The 26,420-nt window shown below is 50.6% G+C and overlaps 1 protein-coding gene across 6 annotated transcripts in view; it reads right to left on the reverse strand.

Moving 5' to 3' along the window:
• Nucleotides 1-181: 181 nt before the first annotated feature.
• The window catches only part of Entrep2 (endosomal transmembrane epsin interactor 2), a 412,216-nt gene continuing 385,977 nt past the window's right edge, over nucleotides 182-26,420 (reverse strand). For 2 of the 6 annotated variants that reach the window (XM_063249887.1, XM_063249891.1), the window contains 6 exons: nucleotides 18,391-18,602; nucleotides 17,509-17,644; nucleotides 10,306-10,381; nucleotides 5,915-6,145; nucleotides 4,465-4,539; nucleotides 182-3,527 (listed from right to left, as the gene is read on the reverse strand). In XM_063249887.1, coding sequence (XP_063105957.1) covers nucleotides 3,211-3,527; nucleotides 4,465-4,539; nucleotides 5,915-6,145; nucleotides 10,306-10,381; nucleotides 17,509-17,644; nucleotides 18,391-18,602 — 1,047 coding nt within the window. In that variant the 3' untranslated portion in view covers nucleotides 182-3,210. The remainder of the gene's footprint in view (nucleotides 3,528-4,464; nucleotides 4,540-5,914; nucleotides 6,146-10,305; nucleotides 10,382-17,508; nucleotides 17,645-18,390; nucleotides 18,603-26,420) is intronic. The other 4 variants (XM_063249885.1, XM_063249886.1, XM_063249890.1 and 1 more) reach the window with 4 other exon arrangements.

Here is a 26,420-nt window from a genome sequence, read left to right on the forward strand (position 1 = left end):
TGAGCCTCAGAGGCTTCAGTCCCCATCCCTGGGGCGGAGCTGGGCTGATGTGGGAGCCCCCACTGAGCAACCACAGCAGGGGGGGCGGGGGGGGACCTGAGCTCCCAGAACCCTACTATTGGCCAGTAGTGCTGACAGCCCTCAGCCTGTCTCTGTCCCAGTTAGACCTCAGAGACACAGAGACCAGAAATACTTTTTATTAAAACACTGATCATTATTAAAACACCTTGAGGTACATTAAATAAATACAACCTTTCCAGTTGTACAAACAGGTCTCTGGTGGCTTGAAAACAATTTCCTATACATTCTGCCTCAGCAGCATCTGTGAGTTGAGAGGGGAAAGAAAAAAATTGGAAGTAAGTTTTTGTGGTTACAAGCAGTTCATTGTATTGCCTCCAGCCAAAGGAGACCTTAAGTCCTTGTGAATCACATCCCCCACACCATCATTTGCCAGGCATTTGGAGTCCAGAGCTCAACCACCTCAGCACCCTCACACCACCCCTAGCCCCGGCCTGAGTCAGCACAGCATCGTAGCAGGTGGCAGATCCCTTTCATCTCTCCCCAGGACCCAGCCAAGCTGAGGGGAAGAAGTGACTCAGGGGCAGCCAGAGGGTCAGCGGCTCCCACCCGCCACAACAGGAGCCGGAGACCGGGCTGGGGAAGGGACAGACGCAGCCATGCTGGGGAGGAGACCCCCTCCCCATGACTGGGAAACTGATGCTGCCTGGGGGCTGGGGGTTGCGTCCAGAGTTGGGAATGAGGTGAAGGGTCAAGTTGTGAGCATCAGGGTGGCTGTCACTGGCACCTGTGTCCCCTGGAGGCCATTTGCTGGAAGTCTGGAGCTCTGACCTTCTTAGTGCTCATATGGGTTCCCACGGTTCTGGATGGCAGACCAAGGAGGGCCTATCATCCCCGGCAGCCTTGTTATTAGCAGGCAGAAGGTTCCAGCCCAATGGTACAAAGCTGGGCAGTTTCCTTAACCACAAGACAGAGTTCTTACGGGAGCAAACACACAGCTGAGCATGTGTGCCTGTGTGCCTGTGTGCATGGATGGAGCTTTCTTGAAAATGTTGGGACTGAGACTCCAGGCCACAGCCATCAGTGTGGAAGGGAAACAGCCTGGCCCAAGAGCCCCAGGTGGCACATGAGAAGGCCCTGGGGCAGAGATGCAAAGTGGAGGACACACAGCATGCGGCTGGCCTGTCCAGTGGCCATTCCTCCTTTCTGAAGTAGTAGGGTGGGACTGGCCTCTGCTTGGCTTGCAGCCAGGTCTGAGAGTTGTGGGCTTAGCTGACATGATGGCTTAATCTGCTACAGGGGCCCCCAAGCAAGCACCCCTGAAGCTAGCTGCAGTCCAGCCCAACTCGTGAAAATGATATGAATGCTTTGATTCCAGGGCCAAGGCACCGGGATGTAAATATTCACTGTCTAGGGGCTCAGGGGAAGCCACTCTGAAAAGCCATCAGCTTTACAAGCAAGGGGACTTGCTTTTGGGGACTTTGAAAGCTATCACTTGAGAAAAATTAGAGAATAGATTTCCCATTTTACAGCCTGGATAAAGTATTCATAAACACATCTCTAGTATGTCTCTTGTGGAAAAGATAAGATTGCCATCGAAAAGCTGGATTTACATTTGTTCAGTAACTTCAGGGAGACAATGACCTGTGACAACAAGAAAGCAGTCAAGGCATCGGCACCTGAGCATCACCGGGGAACTCCTGTGCCACCCTTGGGTTGGAAGCCACCCCTTCTCAGCTTCCATAGACAGAAGTGCACCCCATGTTGGGTCAAAGGAAAGGGGGCTAAGGGGTGGGGGATATGCGATGAGGAGGGGGACTCAAGGATAGGCACAGGCCATGCATAACATAGGAAAGAGCTGCACGAGTCCCCAGCTGGCCACCGAGCAATGGTGGGCACCCTCTGATCCACCCAGGACCGCGTATGAGGTTACAGACACTGGGCTGCTTCGTCCAAAGCAGGGCCCCTGCGCTCAGCAGTGCACTGCTAAAGGCTGCCATTTAGCTGGTCCATCACCGCAGGACCTTCTCAGTGGTAGGACATCACAGCAGGACCTTCTCAGTGGTAGGACATTACCAGAAAATGGACTGAGGCAACCAAGAAAGTCAAAGGCACCCAAGCTGTGCCTACAATGTGCTGGCTGCTTCTACTTAACCAACACCGTGGCTGTTCTTATGGAAATAAAGGATGCAGAATCTGTCCCCTCCATTCCAGTGTGCCTCCTGCCACCTGGCTGGGGGAAGGACAGCTCTGGGTCACGAGAGACTGCCTGTTTTAGCAGGAGGTGTACAGTTCCAGAGGAAAAGGCTCTTTTCCCTGCATTTTGATCTAGGTCAGTCAGGTAAGGCTGAATGCCAAAGGGAAACCCCCAAAGGACAACCAGGTGGGTCTTACTGTTATGAGGCAAATAACAGCTCAAAGTGTCTGCTCTTGTCAGAGAGGGAGAGGAGAGGGGATCCTGGGGGAAGCGGCAGGCAGGAGGCCCATAGAGGGGGGCCTTTCTGGGGAGACCTGGGATACAGGAGATGGCGGGTGATACCCACCTTCATCCCAGGAGAGGCTGAGCCACAGGGGTTCCCTGCTGCCTACCTATTTGCCCAGTAGCAGCCCTGTATCCCTGGGGCTAAAGAGCTGGGCCCTGGCAGCTGGTATGCTAAAATTATCTATTTCCTTTTAAAGGAAGTAATAGGTCAGAACATGGTAAAGATTTCATTATAAAGGGACAGAAACCACATGGGAAAATGGCCCCATTCCTCAATGTTGTCCTCTATCTACTCAACATTAAACTAAGTTGAAGATGAAGGAGAATCCTTTCATGGCCCTGCCTTGGAAGATACGTAATGTCTTTAAGTTACATGAGTGTCACCTGTGGCTGCGCTGGTGTTCAGGTCGTGCTGGTCACTTCTCAATGCCTGACAGAACCAAAGTTCTCTAAGGACACAATCATCTTTCTGGGTTCCTAGAGTAGGTAGCAAATATAATCCCCAAGAAGACAACTGATTGGCTCCACCTCAAGAGAATGACCAACAGTTCTGCTCCTGCGGCACCCCAAGATCCTCCTGGGTGTTCCCCACTCGTCCCCTGCCGTGCCAGGCTGGAGGCCCCTCCCCATCACACACGGTGGCTTTGGGTAAGAATAGCCCATGCAAGGTGCCAGGCCCATCCGCGTCCATGTTCACACCTGTGTCTGCTTCACAGCTGGTCCATGACGCCAGCACCAAAGCTGGCCTCTTCCACTGGGCGGTCCTCAGAGGTGACCACCGAGCGGACGGTGCCCACCACGTGCTGCACCTCAGCAGGGAGGGCACAGTGTGAGTGTTCCAAAAACTTGGCCACCAAAACCCTGGTGTCTGCGTAGGCCCTGCTGTCCACCAGTGAACGGGGCCGCTCTTTGGAGACCACCTGTAAGGACTCCGGCTTTGTCTCTTGGTTGAGTTTCCAGGTTTCAGGGTCCCTGGGGGGTGGGAGCTGGTGCTGACAGGCAGCAGTGGCAGAGCGACATGCAGACACTGGAAATCAAGGGGAGAGATGTAGTTTGAAAACAACCGGAAACAAACGCAAACCAAAGGCAGCTGGGGACCTCTTCAGGAAGCAAACCAAGGCGTGTGGAGGACGGGCCTGCTGCCAGCTTTCCCGTGTTTCTCAGAGGGCACCCAGGCAGGGCCTTGCTTCCTGGGTCTCAGCCTGGAATTCAGCTGAGTTTAACCTGGGCTGCAGCCTGTGGGAGTCAAGGGACTGAGCACGGATTTGGGGAGTCTGATGCCAGGCAGGGTGGACTGAAGGGCAGGCACAGCGCTGGACTCTGCCTTCTGTTCACCTCCTGCTAGAATTTCTGAGCATCCTTCTCAGGCTTCCCAGATCCATGACCTTTGTCCCTCTGGGTGTGTCTGCTGGTCAGTGCAGAATGGAGATCTGCCTTAAGACCAGAACTTTCTTCACTACACCAGATGTGGCGAGCAGCCACCAGCCGGGGTCCTGCTGCCCCCCAGTCAGGGGCAGGGGATATGGCTCTGCATCACCCAGAGAACAAGAACTGGGTGGATGGCACCTCGGAGGTGGGTGGCTCCAGGCAGACTCACCAAGAAGCACACCAAGCCCAGCCCCATGCCTGCGCTAAGCCACCCAAAGTGTCCTCATTTTAGGTGGTCTGCACTGGACTATTGGAGGGCAATGAGCAAGTCCAGAGTTAAACATGAGAATGTGTAACAGACTCCCACAGTGGGCCCATCAGCCCCTAATAAAATCTCATTAATAAAAGGAAATAAGGAACCTCATATATGGTGAGTGCATTAGGCCTCTGATGCAATTGCACGGGGTGGGGAGTAGGAGTGGAGGGCGGGGCAGCTTGCATTCGGGTGACAGTGGAGGAGCTGGCTCTAGAGGCAGTGTACCAAAGACCCAAGGGTCACATCCCAACCTCGTGGCAGGGCGATATCAAAGCCTTACCTGTCCCCAGAGCAGCCCGAGACAGTTTCATTTCAAGGTCCTGGCTACACAAAGTGGGGTGTGAAGAGGAATCACCTGAACCAGGACAGAATCCATCAATACACGAAGAGGGACAGGAATTATGATAAAACTATCGCCACCTGCCTGTGGCTAAGATGCACGTTTTAGATGTCAGACAAGCAGAAGAAACCTCTGTGGGAATTTCTGAGATAAAAGGGAACAGGCCTCAGTTGGCCAGGCCCACCATGGCTCGGGCAGTGCCCTGGTCCTGTCCTCCGGGGCTGAGGCAGGCCTGGGTCTCCCCTGGCCCAAGGTCTGGCTTCCCCATGCAGGATGGTAATAGCGTGATCTGCCCTGGAGGAGATGGATGCAACAGGCAGGTGCTGGGATGTAGGGGAGGAATGGTGAGCACATCCTCAGCCCTCACACCCAGCCCCAGGACCCTGCGCTTCCTAGAGCATGAGTTTCACCAGGTGGACAGGGTAAGGAAAGCCAGCTGAGGGCCACAAGAGCTAACAGCTGCACCTGGGGCGTGGGGAGAGAACAGATGATGGGCGTTCAGTCCAGGGCCTACAGGTGAAAAATGTGCTATTTTAACCAGGAGGATCTTCCGGGCATCAACTGCTGTAGGATCCTGGTTCCTTTCAGGAATTTCACCCTTCCCTGGCATGGCTGGACTCTGGGCTATTTCAGGTTTAGCTGGACGAAACCACTGAGGCTCAACTGGTGCAGGTATCCCCTGAGCCTTCTTCAGGATTCTGTCCACCTACTTTATGAAAGTTTCTACTACAATGGGACCACAGTGAGAGGCCCACCAGGCTTCACTGGCAGAAATCAGGAAACCCTCCCCATTATGCATATGAAATTGTACATTTCACACCCCAGGAGAAGGATGGGGTGTGGGTTGTCCAACTCCAGGGTGCCAGATTCCTGAGGAAGCTGGTGTGAAATGCCAACTCCTGGGCTGTTAGCCACAGGGACTGTGGTGCCAGGTCCTGCTGCCCACTGGTACAGTCACAGGGAGGTTCCCCAGTCTCCAGGCCAGACCCAGGAGACTGCTTCAGTGGCTCGAGTGTTGTTTCAACTGTGTGTCATCTGCCCCAGACATGGGGTAGAGGATGCCGTCTCCTCGGACACTGCCTCTGGCCACCAGATGCTGGCTCTTTATGGTCCCTGCATTGTGTGTGCAGCACTCAACGCTGGTGTCTGGGGCTGACTGACCACCTGTGGGCTCTTGTCACCCTAAGTTCCCACATTCTTCTCCATAGAGTGAAACCCCAGTGGGACCACAGTTGGGGTGGAAGCCACCCACTTCTCATCCCCTTCAGAGACCAGATCACATTCCCCAGGCTCCCAAAGCTGGGCATCAACCTGCAGACATCACTGAGACCTGCACTGTCCATGACAGGCCAGGTACACGGGGAACACAGGTGGGCTTGGCCAGCCATACCTGCCTCGCTGGATGCACAGGAGACGGGATCACTGGCAGAGCGGGCCACACGCCCAGAACTGGGCCTTGCTTGTAGGCTTGTATCTGTTGCCTCCGGGGATGCACGGTGGTGGGAGCTTGGGGCAGGAGGCAGGGATGGTGGGGTGACTGCAGTGCCAGCAGGGGACGAGTGACTCAGGCCCAGTGAGGTTGCACCCTCTGATGTTGCGAGGCTCGGACTACTGGCTGGAGCTGCAAGAGAACGCGCTAAGTATTAGGGAACACAACCCTAGGGCCAAGCTGACATGGGACGGCTCCTGCCCTTCAAACCCTGAACCTAACCTGAAATCTCAGGAGCATGGTGACACTGAAGCAGGTGGACAGATGTGGCTGTATGGCATTGAAAGATGGGGGCACCAGATGGACTCCCAGGAAACATGCCAGGAAGTGGGTGGGAGGGACAGAGTCACTTCCTGCTCCAGGAGACTGTCAGAGACTGGAGGCTGTGGTCTCATGGATGCCTGATGAGCAGGGCTTGAGCAGGGATGTGCGGGACTCTGATGGACATCTGGTATCCCACTTAGGACCTGGGAGCCTGCAAATTGGCCTGCCCCGGGCAGGGTGTACAAACCAGGGACTGGAGCACAGCCCCCAGGCCAGGCAGGGAGGATAAGTCCAGCCCACGTGATTCCTACTTTGGTTCTCAAAGATGGTCCCAGGGCCAGCACATGAACCTTACCTGGAAACAAGTCAGAAGTGCCAACCAGGGGCTGGGGGGAAGCTCTGTGGTATAGCACTTGCCTAGCACCTCAAGGAAGGCAGAGAGGGAGAGAAGGAAGAGGGGTAGGAGGGAAAGAGAGAGGAAGGGAGGAAGGGAAGCTAACAGCCAGACCCAGGCCCATAGAATCAGAACTGGTAGTGGGCCTGGCCATCCAGATTGAACAGGTCCCTCCATGGGATTCAGATGCCCGCTGGACTGTGAACTCTGGTGCTCTTGGCCAGTGACACTGGTCAGCTTGGGCTCCTGCCCTTCCCACTGTGAGCCTGGCACCACAGGCTGTGGATCAGAGACTGACCCTGTGATTCACAGGGACCTGTGTACACACCACACCAGGCAGTGCTATGGGTTACCATTCTTGAATGAGCAGCCACCCGCCGAGTTCCCCCTCAAGCTGGAAGCTGCAAGATGCGTGGCCTGCATGGGGTCCCCTGGTTACAATCAAAGTAGCCGAGGTTCCTCCAGGGGTGGGGAGTTGGAAGTTTAGTCCTTGTATCTATTTCTGTGGATGCTACCAAGAACCAGAACGGCTCACTGTATTTCCCTGAGCTCCAAGTGCCCCCACCAGCTCCCATTTAATCCTCCCTGCTCACCTCCAAGGCAGCCCCAGTTAGTCCCATTCCATAGCCAAGTCTGTGTGCTTGGAGAGAGAAGGGGAGAGGGTCACAGGGCCACCACACGGTGGAACTGGATAGACGAATTAAGAGTATTTTTGCTCAGCCCACTGCTGTTCTCCTTGATAAATAGAAGCGGTGAGCGAGCCATTTGGAAAATCAGAAAAAGACAAAGACACCCTCCACACTGTACACAAAAACAGAAAGCAAAAACAAGCGCAGACCAGTCTGAGGAGGAGTAAACCTTTCTTTTTAAAGACACTATAAAAATGGGAAAATATATGAAAATAAACCTACAGCAGCAGAGACTCGGTAAACATGATAGAAACCGCCAAGGAAAGGTCTGAAATGTTGACAACAAAAAAGTGTAAATCCGTGTATGAAATAAGGCACCATTAAGAACCGGGAAAGGACAGCGGAAACTGATGAAGTACCCTTGTCATAAACAGGCATGGCGTCAGCCTTACACGTATTCTCTTGTGTCTGTTTAAAAAATGTTTTGTTATTAAATCTATTAAAAACAAAACCACCAAAAACTGAAAACAATGCAAGATTTTAAAAGAAAAATCAAGCCAGACCCACACGTAGGTAATAAACATGGGAAATGTTGCTCAAATCCGGTGCTGTGTATGGGTCATTCACCCAGAAGGACGATGAAGGTCATCAGAAAGGACAATGTCCTGGGGCCCCCATGCTGCTGGTGTAGATGCAAACTGGTGACACAATCTTCCCAGAATGCAATGTGGCCAATGTATTAAAATCTGAAACACTCCTTTGGACTCAGAAATTTCACTCCAAAGAATTTATTCCTGGCCATCACTGGGCAAGTGCTCAAAGATGAACAGATCATGTAGACAAGGAAAAACCTGTATCATATCATCAGAAAATTTCAACAGGGCATGGCGACACACACCCGTGATCTAGGTACTCCAGGAGGCTGAGGCAGGAGAACGGAAAGTGCCAGCCCAGGCTGGGTCATTTAATGACCAGGTGAAACCCTGTCTCCAGATAAACATTTTTAAAAAGGCTGGGACCCTAGCTCAGTTGAAGGCCCTGAATTCGATTTTCAGGACCAGATAATCTGCTTCTAAAATGCATACGGACAGGCGCTGGCCCTGGAGTGGCCACATCAATTGGGAAGGATAAACTGGGGATATTCTTGTTCCAGATGTTACGGCTCAGCTCCAAACTATGGTTTGGAGGTGCATGTGATATGGGCAGAGGGACACACAGACAGATCCAGGGGACAGAATAGAGGACCCAAAAATACATGCATATAATATGGTCACTGATTTTTGATTAAGGAACAAAAACAAGAAATGGCAACTGGATATTCACGGGACCAAACAAACAAACAAACACAACTCTCACCCAACTACCCTGGGATGCAGTAACCACCCAGCTGGGAAGCATCTTCCATAGTGAACCCTGCTGGGCGTGCTCTCTTGTGAGCCCCTGTGAGCAGCCCCCGTAAGATTCTGGACCCCTATGAACTGGGCATCTCCCCCAGGAGTCTGGGTGCTGACAGTACCGCCCTTGTATGTGAGTCAAGCTCCAGAATTTATTGCCCAGATCCTAGGCGTGAGGAGGGTCCAGCAGGCCTGAGGAGGAGCAGCCCAGGTTCTCTGGCCCATCGCTGCCTGCCCTGAGGAAGTGAACAGAATGGGCCCCTCGTAGCTCCCAGCCACACCTCTCCAATCATGTTTCCCCTAAGAATGTGCAATGATCAGGCGTCTCATGGCCAGAGGAGTGGGTGCAAAACATACACTTCAGTGAGATGGTGTCATACTATTACAGGGTACGGGGACACTCTGGGCTCCAGGGAGACCCCTGGGAAAGGCACAGAATACCATTTCTAGGGCAGCTTATGAGGGCTTCTCAGAGCGACCATGGGAAGGACAAGGCCACTTGTGAATCCTCTAACTGCAGGAACCCGTGCTCCCTGTGGCCCTCAGGCAGCCTCCTCAGAGGACAGCTGCCTCCTGTCTCTTCAATGTTAGCTACAAATTGAGAGAAGAACAGAGAGCCTGGGACTGAACTCATGGTTCATTTGGTATGTCACGAGGCATCTGACTTCAGATTCCGAAAGACCTGCCCCCGTGATCCCGCCTGGGGTCCCCAGGAAGGGGGCTCTCTGGAAACCCCCAGCTCCTGCCCGTTTGCCCCTCTGCTCCTCAGGCCATCTGTTTATCCGTGCCTCTGGTCATCTCCCCTCTCCAGCTCTACTGCGGCTCCCAGCAGAGGAGTCTGATGCTGCACGTTTGCCCTTCCCTACTCCCAAGTGCATGACATCCAGCCCTCTCGGGAGCTTCTCCCTCAGAAACCTCCAACCCAGCCCACATCATTCCGAGGGTGGAGCTCGAAGACATCAGCCTGGCGTGGCTGCTCCTCAGTTTACAACGGGGTAACATCCTGATTAGCTCATCAGAAGCGGTGAACGGGGTTAGGTCACAAGTACATTCACTATGCCTAACCTGCTGAACGTACATCTAGCCTACCCTAAATATGCTCAGAACACTTACCTTCTAGCCTACAGTTCAACACAGCCTCTTTTATAACAAAGTACAGGACATCTCTCGTAACTTACTGAAAAGATCAAAATTCAACATCGGAAGCGTGGTTTGTATGGGATGTGCCTTTAGGCCATTATAATGTTGGAAAAGCCTAAGTCAGGGACCATCTGTGTCTGACATGTTTGCTCCTGAAAGGGTAGGCTAAACTGAGTAGTGGTTTTTATTCACGTCCATGTTCCTCAAGTGAGACACAAAGGCACTGAGGGGACAGATGGAAAGTCCCCTCCCCAGAGCCATCGTGAGGTCTCCTGGATTTCCTGCCCCGAAGCAGGCCTCGGAGAAATATGGAGAACATGTGTGGTACTTTCTGGGAAAGAATGTACAAACTCCGCCCTCACTAGGAGTCAGAAATGCAGGGGGAAAGGAGAAGAGAAGAAAACAAGGAGAAAAGTGACAGGTTAAAAAATCTAAACTTGGTGTCTCACATCCTGAGGGAGGTACCATTACCTGGTGAGCTGAAGCCGGCCGTGGTGGTGGGGTCCCCAGAGCTGGGCTCGGCCACCTGGTGCTCCATGCTTGTAACCTGCAGCAAGCAACAGAAAGCATCAAGACAGGTCACCAAGGGGGCCCAGGGACATCACGGCAGCTTCCAGAGTGTAGTCAGCCCCGGGGGGATTCTCATGTTCCATGGAGTCAGCCAGCTGCAGGTTGAAAATGTTTGGGGGAAATTTTTCAGAAACCTCTAAAAAGCAGAATCTAAACTTCCATGTACCGAATACAATGTGAGTTCCTGCAAATGAAGGGTGTTGGGGGTAAGCTAGAGACTGAAAGTGTAGGGTAGGAGGGTGTAGCTCATATGAAACACCCCGCCTGCCATATAAGGGAACTTATGGATTTAGGTGTCTGAGGGAGTCCTGGAACCAGTCTTGTGTGGATCATAGAGATGACCTTACAGGCTTGTCTAAAAGCTCATCTTTGAGGGAGAAGTTTTAAGAGACACACATTTCTGCTACTCTCCATTGAATTCCAGCAGCAGTATAGGAGTTGAAGGCACTTTTGCCAAGGTCAAAGCCCATTTCTCTGTCCTCTTGCAATCAAAGCACCTTCCAGAGCCCTTGTGCACACTGAGCCTGCTCTTAGGAGCACAATTTGGGACAAGGAAGACCACACAGAACTGTCCAGAGTTGCTCTGGAACACAGCACAACCCGGCCTCCACTGTCACACCCTGTCCCACCACTCTTTCAGTCTCGTCTTTGCTCCTGGGAGACTAAGACCATGAGACAAACGGCCATGAGACCCATGAGCTTCACACCAGCATGGCTTGGACACAGATCAGGCAACTGGTAAATGGCTACAGACTCCCCCAAGCATACTTGTGCCACCTCCCTTTGGATTTTTTGCAGGGTGGGGTGTTTGCCAAAGCTGGGTGCAGGTCCCAGGTATACAGAGTGGTGCATCACTCAAGTACAGGTCACAAACACAACAGACATGGTAGCTCTTAGTGCCATGGTAGCTCTGTCCTGTGGAAGGATAGCTACACAGCCTGCTTCCAGTTCAAGTCATCAGGGAATCCAGCTTGCTCCCAGTCTGCTCCACCCGCAGAGGACACTGGGAAGAGGGCAGTGCCCTGGATCTTCTGTCCTGTTCTTACCCTGCCTGTCTTCTGTGCCCACAGTTCCCCCCATTCCATCCCTGCCCCCAGGGCACCCTTGGCCCTGTGTGTGAATGAGCTGAATACTACTCACACATCATGTGAGTATGCCACATACCTCTGTGCTAGTGCAGAAAACAATTTCTGATTCCTTGTGTTATTTCAGAATTGCTTTGGGGACACGCTTGCAAATAATGAGCTTCGGAGGAGGCTGGGGAAGGTGAGGCCGGCCCCTGCGGCTTGGTCCCATTCCAGCTCAGGTAATTACATTTCTGCCTCCCTGGGCTCCCACCACTTCAATCAGACAGCTGATATTCTTCCTCTCACCTCCTTCAACAAGGGTGGCGCTAACGCAGGTGGCGCCAGCTGCAGCCACTGAACCCACACGGAGTGTGAGCTGCTCTCCACGTTTGGGGTGGGGGTTTCTGCTCACACTCTTTAGAAAAACACAGTGCTTGCTATTTTTCTTCCTTAGCACTCTCATACTGCTGGGGAGGGAGCCGGGACGGGAAGAATTCACACCACCACCCGCATGTACTTCTTTCCCCCCTCTTTGCTGAAACCACTGTGTGCCAATAACCAATTTTGGAAATCTCTGCCAAGAATCTTCCACTAACTCACAACGCTCTGGAGGTCTGCTGCATTTCACAGCTCTCTTCCCATATCTGATCTTCTATTTGATTTTGGTGGGGGATGAGTAGCAACTTAGAAACCTGCTGCTTGGGGGTAAAAAGCTTCTAGTAATAAAGAAATATAAATAAAACAAAAGAAATGAAATACACAGTGGGACAAGGTCAAGAGGAAACTGGATTCATTTTGTATTTCATGGAAGCATCGCTCGCTTCCCTCTGGCTTCCTGGATCCAAGCGTCAGGACCTTGGTTTCTGACGGAAACAGCTCCTGGGAGTGTACCTAGCAAGCCCCGTACCAAGGGTTTAATTCACATCTGGCCTTCCCTTATGGCGGACGCCACCACGCCAAAGTGGAGGAAGCACAAAGTTTCTGCAGCACTGTCATGAACTGTGAAGGCAGGAGAGCCGGGCAGAGAGGAACAATGTCTGCAGCATGGAAGTGAGCTGGAGTTCAGCAATAAAGGCTCAGACACAAAGCTCCTCGCAGAGCGGGGAGGAAGGGGCTTTTGCAAAGAGAGGCTGCATAAGCCAGTGACCCTGGGATTCCTAATCTCAGATATGCTATTTTGAATAATCACTATAATTGAAAGATCAATTGACAATTAGGCAAATCAGCCAGATCTCTCCTTATCCTCTGTTAGAAAGCTTCCTGGTTAACCCTGTGTAGAAATTCTGCCCTGTTTCTATAATACGTTTCTACCCTGGGTGAAGTTAACCATCTAGTCCCAGAATTCGGAAGAGCTGTCACTTAGGGGCAGTTACCAGTTATCATGGAAAATCTGACTTACACGTTCAGGGCCATCTTTGAAGACGCTTCCATTATTGATTTTAAAAGGTACAGGTCACCGCCTTTGAACATGTGAATAACACCACGTAGGGCCTCGCGCTGGTGCCACTATACCATGTCCATTTCCCTCTCATGACTCCAGTCCTGTGCTCAGACTTCCCTGTGTTTACCAACTGCCACCAAATAAGAAACAGAATCCCTGAAGCACCGCTGGCTCATTCAACCTAGATGCCAAACTCCTCAGAGATCTGGCACCCAAAGTCATAGAAGTCTGTGCTCAAATGACTCTGGTGAGTCCCTTCATGCACCTGGAGCTCTCTGCCATGCTCTGACGTCCCCCTCCATGCTACACCTTGGCACCTTGGCGACCTCCCCTCTATGCAAAAGGGTCCCTGCTATGTATGGTCTGCAGTGCTCAGATCTTCCCCTGAAGCCTCTGGGAAGTATATTTGTGCCTTCCGTGTCACATCAGACTGTTGGTTCCTTGAGAGAGGACTCATGTTTCTATAGCCCTTGGAGATGGCAGGGAGCCCCCGGGTCCCTTGGTTCACTTTAAGTACTGCCTGAGCCCAGGACAGCCTGATCCACACAAGCCTTGTCTCAAAAATAAAAATGAAAATCCTCCCAATGAGTGCCCATCTCTTGCCCCTGTACAGAGCCAGCACAGTGGTGCTTCACGCCAGTCTGCCACTCTGCCTTGCTCTCTTTATCTAAATGAGTGGTGATAGGTAATTTATGTGGCATTTGTCCTAACAAGGGGAAGCAATTAACCTCTGGCCTCACTCAGGGAGACAGCTCCTGCTGGGAAGGGGGGACAGCTCCTCGCTGTCTAGTCACGGGGACCGGTCACCGCAGTGCAGCGCAGCAGCAGGCAGCTGGCATCTCTCCGTGGATGGTAATGGGTTTCATTGACTTCCAGGCTTCCGGATGTGTTTGTGGGATTAAAAAGCGCTCCTAACCCTGGGTCCAAGAGAATTGGCCTGTGGGCTACAGCGGCCTCTTAATTACCAGATGCTGTCCTGCTCCCCCAGGGGAGAGGCCATGTGGACAGACACACCGGCCTGGGCTGTTTGCATGCACACTCAAGCTGGAGGGTTCTGAGCTAACACAAGATGCCATGAAATAAGGCTTTGACTGTAAAGCTCTTCATACCAAAGGACCATAAAAGAAATCTCAGGACACAGCATCCCAGCAGTTTTGGAGAATGGTGTCCTGTTGGTTTGAGAAGCAGTATTTTTGGTCTCTAATAAATTCTATTCTTCAGAGAAACAGTAAAACTGTGATAAAACACAAATCGAAATCCTCACCATGCACAGTCAGGGGATGGAGGGGTGCACCCTCAACTCAGAAGCTCCTTCCAGGACCTGGAAAAGCCAGGAGTGGGGATCCTGGGGAGAGGATCCTGGAAACAAAGGGTCTGAGGGGCAGCACCCCATCCTGTCACTCTCCCCGGAGGAGCACACTGAGTCACAAGTCTGTCTGCTCAGTCATCTCTTCTGGAAACAAGCCCACCGCAGCCAGGACAGGGAAGCCGGACGAAGTGCGCCTCCAGCATGTGGCTAGAATTACACAGTGCCACAGCAAGCTTGCAGCACAGAACGGGAAAGTGGCAGCATCATCTCCTGTCCCCAAGGCAAGTGAGGAGGAGAGTCACACACCCTGTGGCCTTCTAGTGTCCCCAGATCCACCTGTGCTGGCTCTGTCACCCTGTCCTCTGGTCCCTCCATGTCCGCAAGGCCTCAGGACACCCCTCTATTGACCGTTTATCCTCACTCCTGTTCACCAAGCATCCTGCAGGGTGATGCAGTTCAGTAGTCACGGTGGGTCCTTGCAGCGGCAGAGGCTGGGACCTGCTTTGGAATGCAAGTTCTCAGCATGCTCTCCTGGACATGGTGCCAAGTCTTTGGGTCTTGGGATGTGCACCAGGATCTAAAACTCACAGCCCACACCTGCTACACCTCCTCATGCCATGCTAACTCCTCTGCCAAGTGCAGTAGGGTTCCTGCTCCCACCCTATCAAAGCTGCTCCTGGTGGAGTCGCCAGCTGGCTCCCCATGGCAAGGTGTGTAGATCCAAGGACTCAGGCCTTAACAGCTTCTGGGCAGCCCTGCCCTTCCCTGCCTTTTTTGAACTGTGGGCTTCTGCAAATCCAGGCTTTCTCGGAGACCCACCAGGTGCTCTGCAGCCTGCCATGTAGATGGTGATCCTTCTCTGGTCCTGTCCCCCTGCTGCCCCTCTGGTTTTCCAGATTTAAGTGACTGCTTGCTTCCTCTGAGCTCCCAAATGACAGATCCTACTGCCTGGTAAGAGCCCACTCAGTTGTGCTGATGACCCTAGAATCCAATGGGTCACACCTGGACAGGTCACTCCATCCAGGTCACACTCATCTGAGACCCATCCTGAGCAGTGTTCTGTTTTGGGGATATGCAGTCTGTATTCTCTCCTTCCCTTTTTTTCCCTGAGTTTTTACACAGCCTTCTCCCTCTCGCAGTTACGCCCCCCATCCCACCCTTTTCTTCAGCTTCTTGGTCTTAATCCTCTCTAAACACCCCAAATTCAGGCTGCGTGCCCCAACATTGCACCAGAGCCCTGAAGACATCACAGCCAATGGTCTTTGCTGATATATTGATGTGAATTATTTTTTATTATAAAAGTAAAATAAGCCACATCAGGAAACAAGAGGTCAGTTCAATTTTTAAAAAATCCAAAAGAATCTCTCTTACCAAAATTTATAAATGAGAACTCAGGGTCACTCTTCGCCTCCTCAATAAAAGATCTCTTTCTGCCAGGCAGATCCCAGACAGCTGGTTCTACCATGCACATAAAAAAGGGCAAAGTCCTTAGCCAGTCAGAGCGGGACTGCTTGGGGACTGTCAGTTTGTTCGGGGTGGGTTCAATGCTCATGAGGGGTTCTGGTGCTAAGCTTGCTTCTGCAAGCTACCCTGAAGGACTGTCACCCGTGGTGAGTAATTCCTGTTAAGGCACACTGAGTCTCAGGGGTCTGAATGTGCTGCCCATGTTTCTTCTGGGCACAGAGCAGGCTCAGCCTGCTTTCTCCTGCTGTCCCCCACCAGCTGGCCTGCAGGTGGGATCTGTCCTCATCCAGCTTTGAAAACTGTGAGGTTGAGCTGGCACAGCCAACAAGAACCTACTTCACTACCCACAGAGGCTCTTCAGGGTTGGTGCCCTGGTAGGGGCTGGGCTAAGGGATAAGGCTTTGCCTCCCATTCCATGGGCTCATGGGCCTCCAGGATGTCCAAGGGGCAGAGCTGAGAGTTTCAGGTGATGCCAGAAAGTCAGTGGTCCAGGAGTCTGCAGGGACATGGACAGCTAGCCTGACCTGACCAATGGAAGGAGGAGAGGGACCTGGCCAGTCAGAGGCTCTGTGGCTGCAGAGCAGCCCAAGGCAGAGTGTGCCCTTTGGATGTTCCCGGGTACACATTTCCCACCCCCTCTGCTTTCAGCATGGCCCCCACCCACAGCTCGTTACACATGGTCTCCTCTCAGCCTCCCAGGCTTCCCTGGCCCTAGACCTGCACTGAGGTACTGTGTGATTCAGGTGTTCCCAACTCTCTGTCCTGGCCAGGCTCCATCCAATTCAGTAATGACAGCAACAATGATGATAACAAAGATGGAAATGCTGCCCCCCCCAAGGATTAGTGACATGTTGGGTTCAGTACTTACTGTACTCCAAGTCCCAGGTGGGGTCCATTACAGACAACCATTCTTGTCATCCTATGACTCTGGTACTGTCAGGAGCCCTGTTTCTCAGACGAAGAGACTGAGGCTTCTCAAACATACTCCAAGTGCTTGGTATTCATGGGTGACCGTGCAGCACCTGGCACACCCACCTCAGCAATGGTCCAAATGTCTAATAGCAGAGAGACTTCCCTGGACTGGAGCCTCCTGGCCTGGGACCAGGGGACTTAGAACCTCTTGGATACTGCAGCAGTGACCATGACAGGCAGTGGCATGCAGCTTGGACGCTGTGTCCACAGGGCTGGGAATTCTGTTTGGGGGTTGAACACTATTCCAGGCCCCAGACACAATGGCCTACACACACCTGAGCTGTGATATGAGGCCACAGTAATGGAATTGGGTAGCTAGAGAGAAAGCTCAAATGATAGGGTTCCTTGGGTCTGGGGTGAAATCTGCAGGTCCCACTCTCTGAGACTCTTGCCTCCTCTACAGAGCAGCCCAAGCAGCCAACGGGTGCCTTTAGATCAGCAGCAACCCCAGAACGCTCATGCACTAAGGGGCCAGAGCTTTGGGAAGGTGACTGGGTCACGGGGTGCCATTGCTGACTTGCTGTGAGGAGGTGGAGGTGGAGTCTGGGCTGAACAGACAGGTCACTGGCAGCATGACCTGGAAGGGCACATCTGCTTCTCTGCTTCCTGGCCGCCATGACCTGAGCAGCTTTCCTCGGCCATTTCTCTCTGTGCTGTTTCTGCCTTGCAGCCAGCTGAGAATGCACTCCACTGAGCTAAAATAAACCTCTCCTCTGTTTAGTTGTGGGTGTCTGGTGTTGTGTCCCAGCGATGAAGAAAGTGACTAAGACAACCAAGATCTGAGAGGCTCACACTGCTGCTGATGGACACAGTGGTCCTCAGGACACAGCAGTCACAGGCACGGACCTCACCTGGCTGGTCGGAGTCTGACCCACCACGGCCTCATACGGCGGCGGGAGCTCAGCGGGGTACAGCATGCCGGGGCTGTTGATGGCTACATCATACAAAGTGCTGAACGGGGAGGAAGCGAAGTCCAGGTGGAGGCCCCTGAAAAGGCAGAACCATTTGTCACACAGGAAGCAGCCCAAGTACTGACACTTCTTCTCTTACAGCAATCAGAACATCGCTTGTCAGGCTTTCCCGTCACCTCAAACTTATCCTGTTTGAGAAATCAAAGCCTGACTTGCTGGGCAATGTTAGCTTTTGTTTTTCTTCTGGAGAGATGTCTGCATTTTCAATGCAATCCATGGCCCTGTCCATCAGAGTTAGAATAACTGTATAGCTAGGAGATCTTGAATAGAATTTGGCATGTTGTATAAATGACTGTCATTCCGTAGCGGTTCCACACATCAAGGGAACATGATCCAGCCGCTCTTGTCTGCCTGTTTCTTTCTGGTGACATTTCAACAATGCTGAAAGAAGTATTCTATTTTGAAGCCACCTGTCCTTTCTCCCTCTTTCCCTGTCCTCCCCTCGAGCGCGCATTCCTGTGCTGGCTCGTTCTGCCTAACCTGCCCCATGAAAGTGAGCAGATGACCTCCCCCAAGACGCTGCTTTTTCCCCCCATTTTATGAGTCCTCCAACTTTCTTTTTATTTTAAAAAGCAAAACAGAAAAAAAGGACAGAAATGATACAGAATTTCAAAACAACAAAAAACAGTAGGAAATGAACACTAGTTACTATATTGTCTACTGTTATCTCAGAGGTAGTTGCTCAGGTCACAAGATTTAGGCACACACACAAAAAATCATCAGACCATCAGACAAGGAAAACAGACTGTTGATGCTTCTCACCGTGGTGGCTGGGACCCGGCACGCACCGTGGGGCAGCGTGGGCAGACCAACCTTGGGGCCTCGGCCGAGGGTGTGCAGGTGTACTCTGGGGGGTAATAGGGTGGAGGCGGGAGCGGAGGGATGAACTCATCGAAATCCAGGGTCTGGTGGAGAACAGTGCCGTGGGGAGTCACACAGGCGGGGTTGGCGGAGTGGGACCTTTGCGGGAAGAACTGGAAAGCACACAGAATCAGAGTTACGCAGGACATCTTGTGTGGCTTGTGTCTAATTAAGCTAATTGCACATAAGCTTTAATGATCGGTGTGGAACGTCTGTAATTTAATCTGTCAAACCATGACTGCTAAACACACATTTTAAAAGGATGCCTCTCCTCAGAAGCCTTATTATGCTTCACTTCCCACAGTGATCTGCACGGGGTATTTATTTTCATTTATTTTTTATTTTTATTTTGAGCAAAAAGCACTGGGGAAGCCTTTAATACCTTCTTCTCTGCTAAATCTGGCTTCTGCCATTGCATTCCTCAAAGACTGCCGGCAACAGGATGCCTGCTATCCAGGGTCTAAGATGGCACAGAAGTTCGTAAGAAAACACTAGGTCTCTGAGAAACATGCACTGCAAGCTCCAATCCTGAAAATAAACTGGTTGGGGGGGAGGGGGGTACCCCAGTTCCTCACTTGGTCCTCTGCACCGTGCATGGATGTGTGAAAGGCCCTGCGGAGGTCTGTGCTGAGTCACTGAACTCTGTAACCCAGCCTCTCTCAATGGTTCATCCTCGGTTCCGCTGGACGCAGAGGATCCACACACTTTGCAAAAGCTCCAGAATATTCTGTGGGGCAAACTTGGCTGCTGAGATGCTGCTTAAAACAAACTTCAGGAAACTCCTTTTAATGGAGTGAGCGTTGCCCGCCTCACTGTTAATCACATCTCTCCCCGCACCCTCAGCTCACTTCTGCCAGGGGCCACCTGTCCTGTGGAGATGCCCGGGACACTGTCCCACTGCTCTAAGGCAGAGTACAGGTACGAGGAGCCTGTGCTCTGCAGGCTCCAAGCTCTGGGCCCTTCCGCTGCAGGCAGGTGACGCAGGGACAGGAACTTGTAGGGGGGGCATCAGGGACCCAGTGCACGTCCCCTGTGCACGGTCAAGCACGACATTACATTTACCACCAAGCAGTGTAGGAACCTCGGGTCACGAAACACCATGAAGAAGAGGACATGTGTGTGAGGATCCTGAAAGTCTGGCAACAGGTCAGCATGCAGGCTTAAGAACAGCTAAGTCTGTGAACGATGTGTTTTGGAAAATCAAACAGGTAAGGCTCTAGTCTGGAAGTCAGTTCCTAATTCTGGTGGTCCTAGGGAGCCGGCGAGAGTGTTGGAGCAGAGGGGCAGCACGGTGGAATCTATGACAGGAAGTGCCTCCTGTCAGCAGAGGTAGCAGACTGGGTTGGAGAATTTTATGCACTAATGTGGGTGAGAATGATCAAATGCTGGGCAAGTAACATGCTCCAGTCTGAAGGAAAAAGAACGGTGGTTGTATATGAGCATGGAACATTTTAAATCAGATTTGCAAATAGTCCTAAATAGTCCTCATGGGTTCTCCCAACCCACAGAGCACAGTCTCTGCGTCGCCAGCTTGGTCTGCCACACAGCTATCGTTACTCAGTTGTGTGAGTTGGAGGTGAATCGGTGACTGTGTGTGGGTTGCACGTTCGCCTCTTGTCCTCTGCCCCTGGAAAGCTGTGAACCCGGACGCTGCAGCACAAGACTGAGCAGCTAAGGTGAGGGCAAACGTCCTTAAATCTAATAAAGAAAGGTCTTGAATTAGTCTCTATCAGAAATTAGAAAATTCAATGGCACACTCAAGCAAAAGTCATGAAATGCAAAGCCAAAACTCTTTGCTATTAAAGGTGCGATTCTATCAGGCCTGGGAACAAGAAGCATTTTTGAGAAACAGCAGCGGCAGGGGCCCCAGCAGGTCCCATTAACAGGATTAAATGAGCAGAGCCTGTCAGGCACCAGAGGTTAAACAACAGGCTGTGGCCCTCTCCAGACTCCAGATCATCTCCCTTCTCATCTTCTCCAAGGCTTCCAGGCTCAGCTCCCCTCAAATAAGCCTGCTCCCTTGGCTCTGCAACCTCCCCAGCAAACAGACCCACAGTGACGCTTGACTTCTCCCTCTCCACCCCACCATCACGGTCTGATTAATGAGGGCAGGGTCTGCCCTTCAGCCCAGGGTCACCAGCTCTGATCTCTGCTCTGAGATGCAGGGTTGGAAGTCCACAGAGCACATTGCCCCCGCTCCTTTTGAGGCTCTGCCTATGGTGAGGACTGGGGGGAGAGTGATAAGGGAGTTGCTGGGGTCCTGTCCCTTCCTCCTTCCCTTCTCTTCCTCCAGCTCCCAGGGCTGGGTGCGGATTCCTGCAGTTCTTGCCCTGTGCAATCTCAGAGCCCTCTGTCCCTTCAACCTTCCATGCCTGAGTCACCAGCTCCCTGTATGATTGGTGGAAACACCAAGAGCACTTTCCTTCCTGACCATCCGGGCCTTCCAGGTTTCACACCTGTGCATTATAATGTGGCACCCAGCAGATGTGGGGAACATCTGTGGAGGGATGCTCCTTGCATGGTACCTCTCTGCTTAGCTTGGTCTGCTCCCCCAACAGGAACATCAAATGTGCCTCTCAACTTTGATTTTTTACCTCCAGAATCCAGTCTTTTTCCTGCCAGCAGAACTATTTTTAACTCAATCTGATGAGGTCACTGCCATTGAAAACTCTCTTACAAGAGAGATCACTGCTCACCAAATCTCAGTTTCCAGCTTCCTAACCAACCAGCCCCAAAAGCTTTATGCTCTGAACAAACCCGCTCCATCCCTGCCCTAACTAACAAACAGGATTTGTTTCCCCTCTGGGCTCTCTCACTCCTGCTCACCTGGTACCCTGCCTGTCATCCTTCAGGACCAAGAAGAGCTGTCTGGGACCCTTGGAGCCCACTGGCCAGCCCTCGTCCTCCCACACCCGCCCAGGCTGCAGGCTCCTGGGTCTCAGGTCCCAGGTGTAAAAAAACACTTTTCCTGCAGATGAGGTGGGCAGAAAGTAGGCAGAAAATGGGCTCTCTATCGTCTCTTCTGTCCCCAGCAGTTCTGCCTGGCTTGGGCTGTCCTACTTGTGTGGTCACAGGGCACATCTGTGCCTGCTACACTAACCTGGTGTCAATGTGGCTCATTTCCAGGGCTGTCACTCACACGCAGGAGTGCACAGCGGAGACCCTGCCTCCTGGCTGCCATGGGGAGAGACAACTAGCATCTACATGCATGTGCTGTCTTCAAGGTGCATGAGAAGTGGGGCTCCCTAAACACAGAGCCCCTAAAATTCGATTCCATCCACAAAGCGCAGACCCTGTGATCTGCGAGTGTGAAGAGGTCAAGGGCCTGCCATGGGAAGTCACAGGTGGCCTCATCTCCCTGAGGGCCCACGTGACAGTGAGTGCATTTCTGAACCTGTGAGTCTCAGGGCCCCTCCCTAGCTCCCCACCCACCCACCTGGGGGCTTGCAAAGGTCTTAGCTCTTCTTCTGCTTGGAGGTGGAGGGTTGAGGCAGGGCAGGCCAGAAGGGAGATTGCAGAAACTCCTGGGGAGTTCTGCACAGATTTCCCCTCCAGGGCCTCAGGCCAGGCTGCCCACTTCCTTTCCTTTACTGTCTAGTGGGGCTCCTGACCAGCAGCTGCCCGCCCTGCTTCCCAGGGACACAGCCCCTCTACCAGCTCTCCTGTAACACTGTGGCTCCTAGAGAGAATGGATGCCTTTGTGACCTTCCAGAAAGATGAAGAAATACAAGGTCAAAGCCCCCTTCTGCTACCCTTCCTTAGACTTGGCAGAAATAGCAAGATTGCTATGGTACAAGTTTTCCGTTTTACAAGTAAATGTGTTTTATCAGTGCCCGTTAATATTACATGATGCTGGGTTTATCTTTGGAAGTGCTGCATGCATTTAACATATCTTAATTTTATTCCCCCTTCCTCGTTCCCCTTTCCTCTCCCTCCTGCTTGCCCCTTTCATTTCTTAATCAACCACTTCATCTGGACCCCACTAGAGGAGTTGGCAGTCTTCCTCTGTACTCAGGTTTACTTCTGGGGTGATGTACACCGCTTGGTGGCTTTTTGGGCTTGCCACTGATGAGCATGTCCCCCAGGGGAGCTGCATGTCAACCAGGGCCTCGGGGTGCCATCCTATACTGAGTAAGGCCACGTTTAGCTACTATTGTATTTGTATAGTGGCACGTGGTTATACACAGGAAGCACGGCTTGTGCTATGAAAACCAACCTGAATGCTTTGGAAAGGCTCACAAAGAAGAGTAGCTAGCCAGGCACAAACAGCTGCCAAATTAGGTCCAGGCAAAGTAGTTCTAAGATAGGAGATTCATAAAAATCATAAAGTCTAGGAGTACTTTCCACTCAGATTGCTTCCCATGGCTCACTCCTCTATAAAAGAACCAAAACTGGATGTCACAATTTCTGTGCAATTTCTATGAAGCAGAAGCAAAAACCAGACCCATAACCAAAGGGAAGATGGTAGCCCCAGACTACAGGTCTGGTGAACAGGTGCTCAAACCATATTTAAAATCAAAATAAGGTATTTTTGGTATGCATGCATCATTCTGCGGGTCCTCTGTTTGAAGTAGCAGTTTACATTAGTCTGCTGCCCATTAGTGTTGGCCTGGTAAATTAGTAGTGCTTACTGCCTAGAAATGATTCCATTGAGCTCAGGTTTCAAGGACAGTCACTGCGGGACCACAAAGCACCATCTTCTGCAGGAGAGACTCAGGGAGAAGATCATGGGGTTCCCAGGGGATAGGGCTGTGTCTCCCGGAGTGGTGCCACAGTGCCCACATACCTGTGGACAGCACGTACCCAGGGACACTTTCTAAGGGAGTTCTGTTTTGTGAGGCGTACGCTAGAGGTGAGAACGTAAATGACAGTAATCAGAGACACAGTCAATAGCAGATGATTCTCCTGGGGCTAAACTGATGGATGACAAAGGAACCAGGAAGGAAAGTTATGTAATGAGAAAATGAGTTTACATTGTAAACCAAAACTAAAACAGTATTATAGACACTTAGGAAGTAAAAAGCACTCTCCACTAAATTACATCAGCAAAAGGAATTGCATCGTTGGATGGTTTTTCTTTTTTTCTTTTTCTTTTCTTTTTCTTTTTTTTTTTTTTTTTTTTTGCCTTTATTTTCATGCAAACTGGAGTAACTCAGCCTTATCGCTTCTGGGTCCAGCATAACACTTTGCATCTCACATTTACATGTGCCCATTATGTGAGGTCCAGGGCGTGAATGTTCACTATCCTCAAATACCGATCCACAGGAACAAGGAAGGAGGTGTGGGTTCTTTGGAGGACTTGTTTCATGACCCTAAATTCCTGCCAGCCCTGGAGATGCAGCAAAACTCATGGGACATCTGCTGACTAATTGAATGAATGAAAGAACCAATGAATAAATGAGAAAATAAGAGAGTAACAGTCAAGTGAAAATGTCCATCAATGGCATGTGTGTGGGCCCGCCCTGTCCTGAGAATTTACACTTACAGCTATGGTTGGGGCTCTAAGCTGTTAGCATTTGAGCCACAGCATAAATCATGACTGAGTGCTCAACAAGGTGACAAAGAAGGGGAGCAGGACCCGGGGCCACAGATCAGGCTGTGCCATAGGTCCTTTCAGAGAACAAATGGGCACTGGCTGATCGGCAAAGGGGAGCAGGAGGCCTCCCGCAGCTGCTTGCGTGCCCTCCCCCCACCCCGGAACGCACTCATCAGGAGTCACCATAGTCACTCTGAAGGTCTCAGGTAAAAACAGAATCAGAGTGATGAGCTAATAAACAAGAGTCACGATGGAGTCCACGAAAGAAAATTCAGTCAGCATGGAAATGTCAGAACGGGAAGATAGAGAACAAAGACAAATGGAAGGCAGCGCATGTGAGATAAAGTTAAACTTAAAGTGGCGATAAATGGAAATGTGATGGAGAGTGTGATTTAAAGATTAAAGATAACTAAAGCCGGGAGTTGGTGGTGCGTGTGTGCAATTCCAGCAGTCCAGGAGGTGGCGGGTACGAGGAAGACGGTAAATTTGAGTGAGGTAGACAGAGTCTGTCTCAAAATCAAAAACAGAAACAAAAGACAAGTGAGATAGAACGAAGCCTGTCACAAAATAAAAAATAGAATTAAAAGAGATAATTACGATAGAAAGGACATACCAAAGGGAAAAACCTGAAACGTGGAACTAAATAGTTTAAGTTAATTCATAAAGACCAGAAATTGGCCACAGTAGGAGAGAAGGAAGCCGATGCACAGACTCCCCAGCAAGCTCAGAGCAAGCAAAACTCACGCTCGGAAAATACAGTAACATCAGCACTTACGGGTGCCCATGAGCATCTTCTTTTTCAGAACTAGAAGTTTTATTAGTAAATGAACAAACATAAGTTACTGTAGGGAACCCCCCCCACATGCACACACTGACCAACACATTTAACTTACATTCAATTACACATGGAAAAATTTCTAGAAAGACACAAACTAGCAAAACAGACTACAAAAGGAACAAAGAATTTGACAAATAAAGAGACTAGGAAAAGTCCAGGCACTGGTGAATTCTACTAAACACTTAGAGAAGAATCAATACTAATACTTCAAAATTTTTCAAAATAGAATCAGAGGGAATGCTTCAAAATGTACCCTGTAAGGTTAATATTACTCTAATATGAAAAACCAATGACATACAAACATAATTTCATATCACACCAAACAGAATTTATCTCACAAATATAATTTATCTCATGAATAGTGCTTTAACATAAGAAAATCAATCCATGTAATAAATTACATCAATAGGAAAAAAAGAAGTTAAAACCACATGATCCTCTCAATAGGTGCAGAAAAATCATTCAACAAAATCTAACATCTTCTATGGTCAAAAAAAGAAAAAACCTCAACAAATGAGGACTAAAACTCTCTGGGTCTGATAAACAGCATCCATGAAAAACCCACACTAACAGATTAATGGTAAAAGCCTGTGTGCTGTTCCACAAACATTAGGTACAGTAAGGGTGCCCATGTTTACCATTTCCCTTCAACACAGCAGCGATCCCAGACAGAGCTCTTAGCAGATAAATTAAACAGGCATCCAGAGTGAAAGGGAAGAAGCAAACCTACCTCTATTTGTTGATGGTATGATCTTGTATATTAAAAAAATCTATAAAAATAAAGTTAATGAACAAGTTCATCATGGTTTCAGGATACAAGATCATTATAAAGATATTTCATACTACCAGTGAATAACCTCAAATAAAATTAAGAAAGCAATACTTGGAATAAATTTAACTAAAGGAGCTATACATGGAATACTACAAAGTACAGCTGAAAAAAACTAAAGAATATCTAAATGAAAAGACAATCTGTATTCATTAACTGGAAGACTCACTATTGGTAGGATGACAACACTCCTACACTAACCCACAGGTTTAACACTCGATCAAAACACCAGCTGCAGTTTTTTGTAGAAACTGACACACTGATTCCAAAATTCATATGAAATGGAAGGCACAGGCTCTCCAAAACAATCTTGCAAAAGAAGAATGAAGTTGGAGACGTACACATCCCAGTGTACAATTATGATTCCTCAAGAACCAAGCAGCATAAGCACCTGCCTTGGCATAAGCACCTGCCTTGCAAGAAGGCAGTCGTGAGTTCGAAACCCAGTACTGATAAAAAAAAAGAACCAAAGCTAAGTGGCACCCCCACTGGGACAAACACACAGCAGTGAGGTAGAACTGCAAGTCTAAAACTGATCTCAGACACCTATGGTAAACTGATTTTTACCGCATTACCAAAGCAGTTTGTTGGGGAAAGATTTGTTTTCAACACGTTCGTAGTGCTGGCAGCAGAACCAACCCGGACCCCTACCTCACAAAGTATACAACAATCTATTAAAAATGGCCCAAACAGCTAACTGTAAGAGTTTTCAAGTTATGAAAACTTCA

This window comes from Cavia porcellus, unplaced genomic scaffold, assembly GCF_034190915.1.
Source record: "Cavia porcellus strain 051 isolate PalLab524CR breed Dunkin Hartley unplaced genomic scaffold, mCavPor4.1 scaffold_6, whole genome shotgun sequence".
Taxonomy (NCBI): domain Eukaryota; kingdom Metazoa; phylum Chordata; class Mammalia; order Rodentia; family Caviidae; genus Cavia; species Cavia porcellus.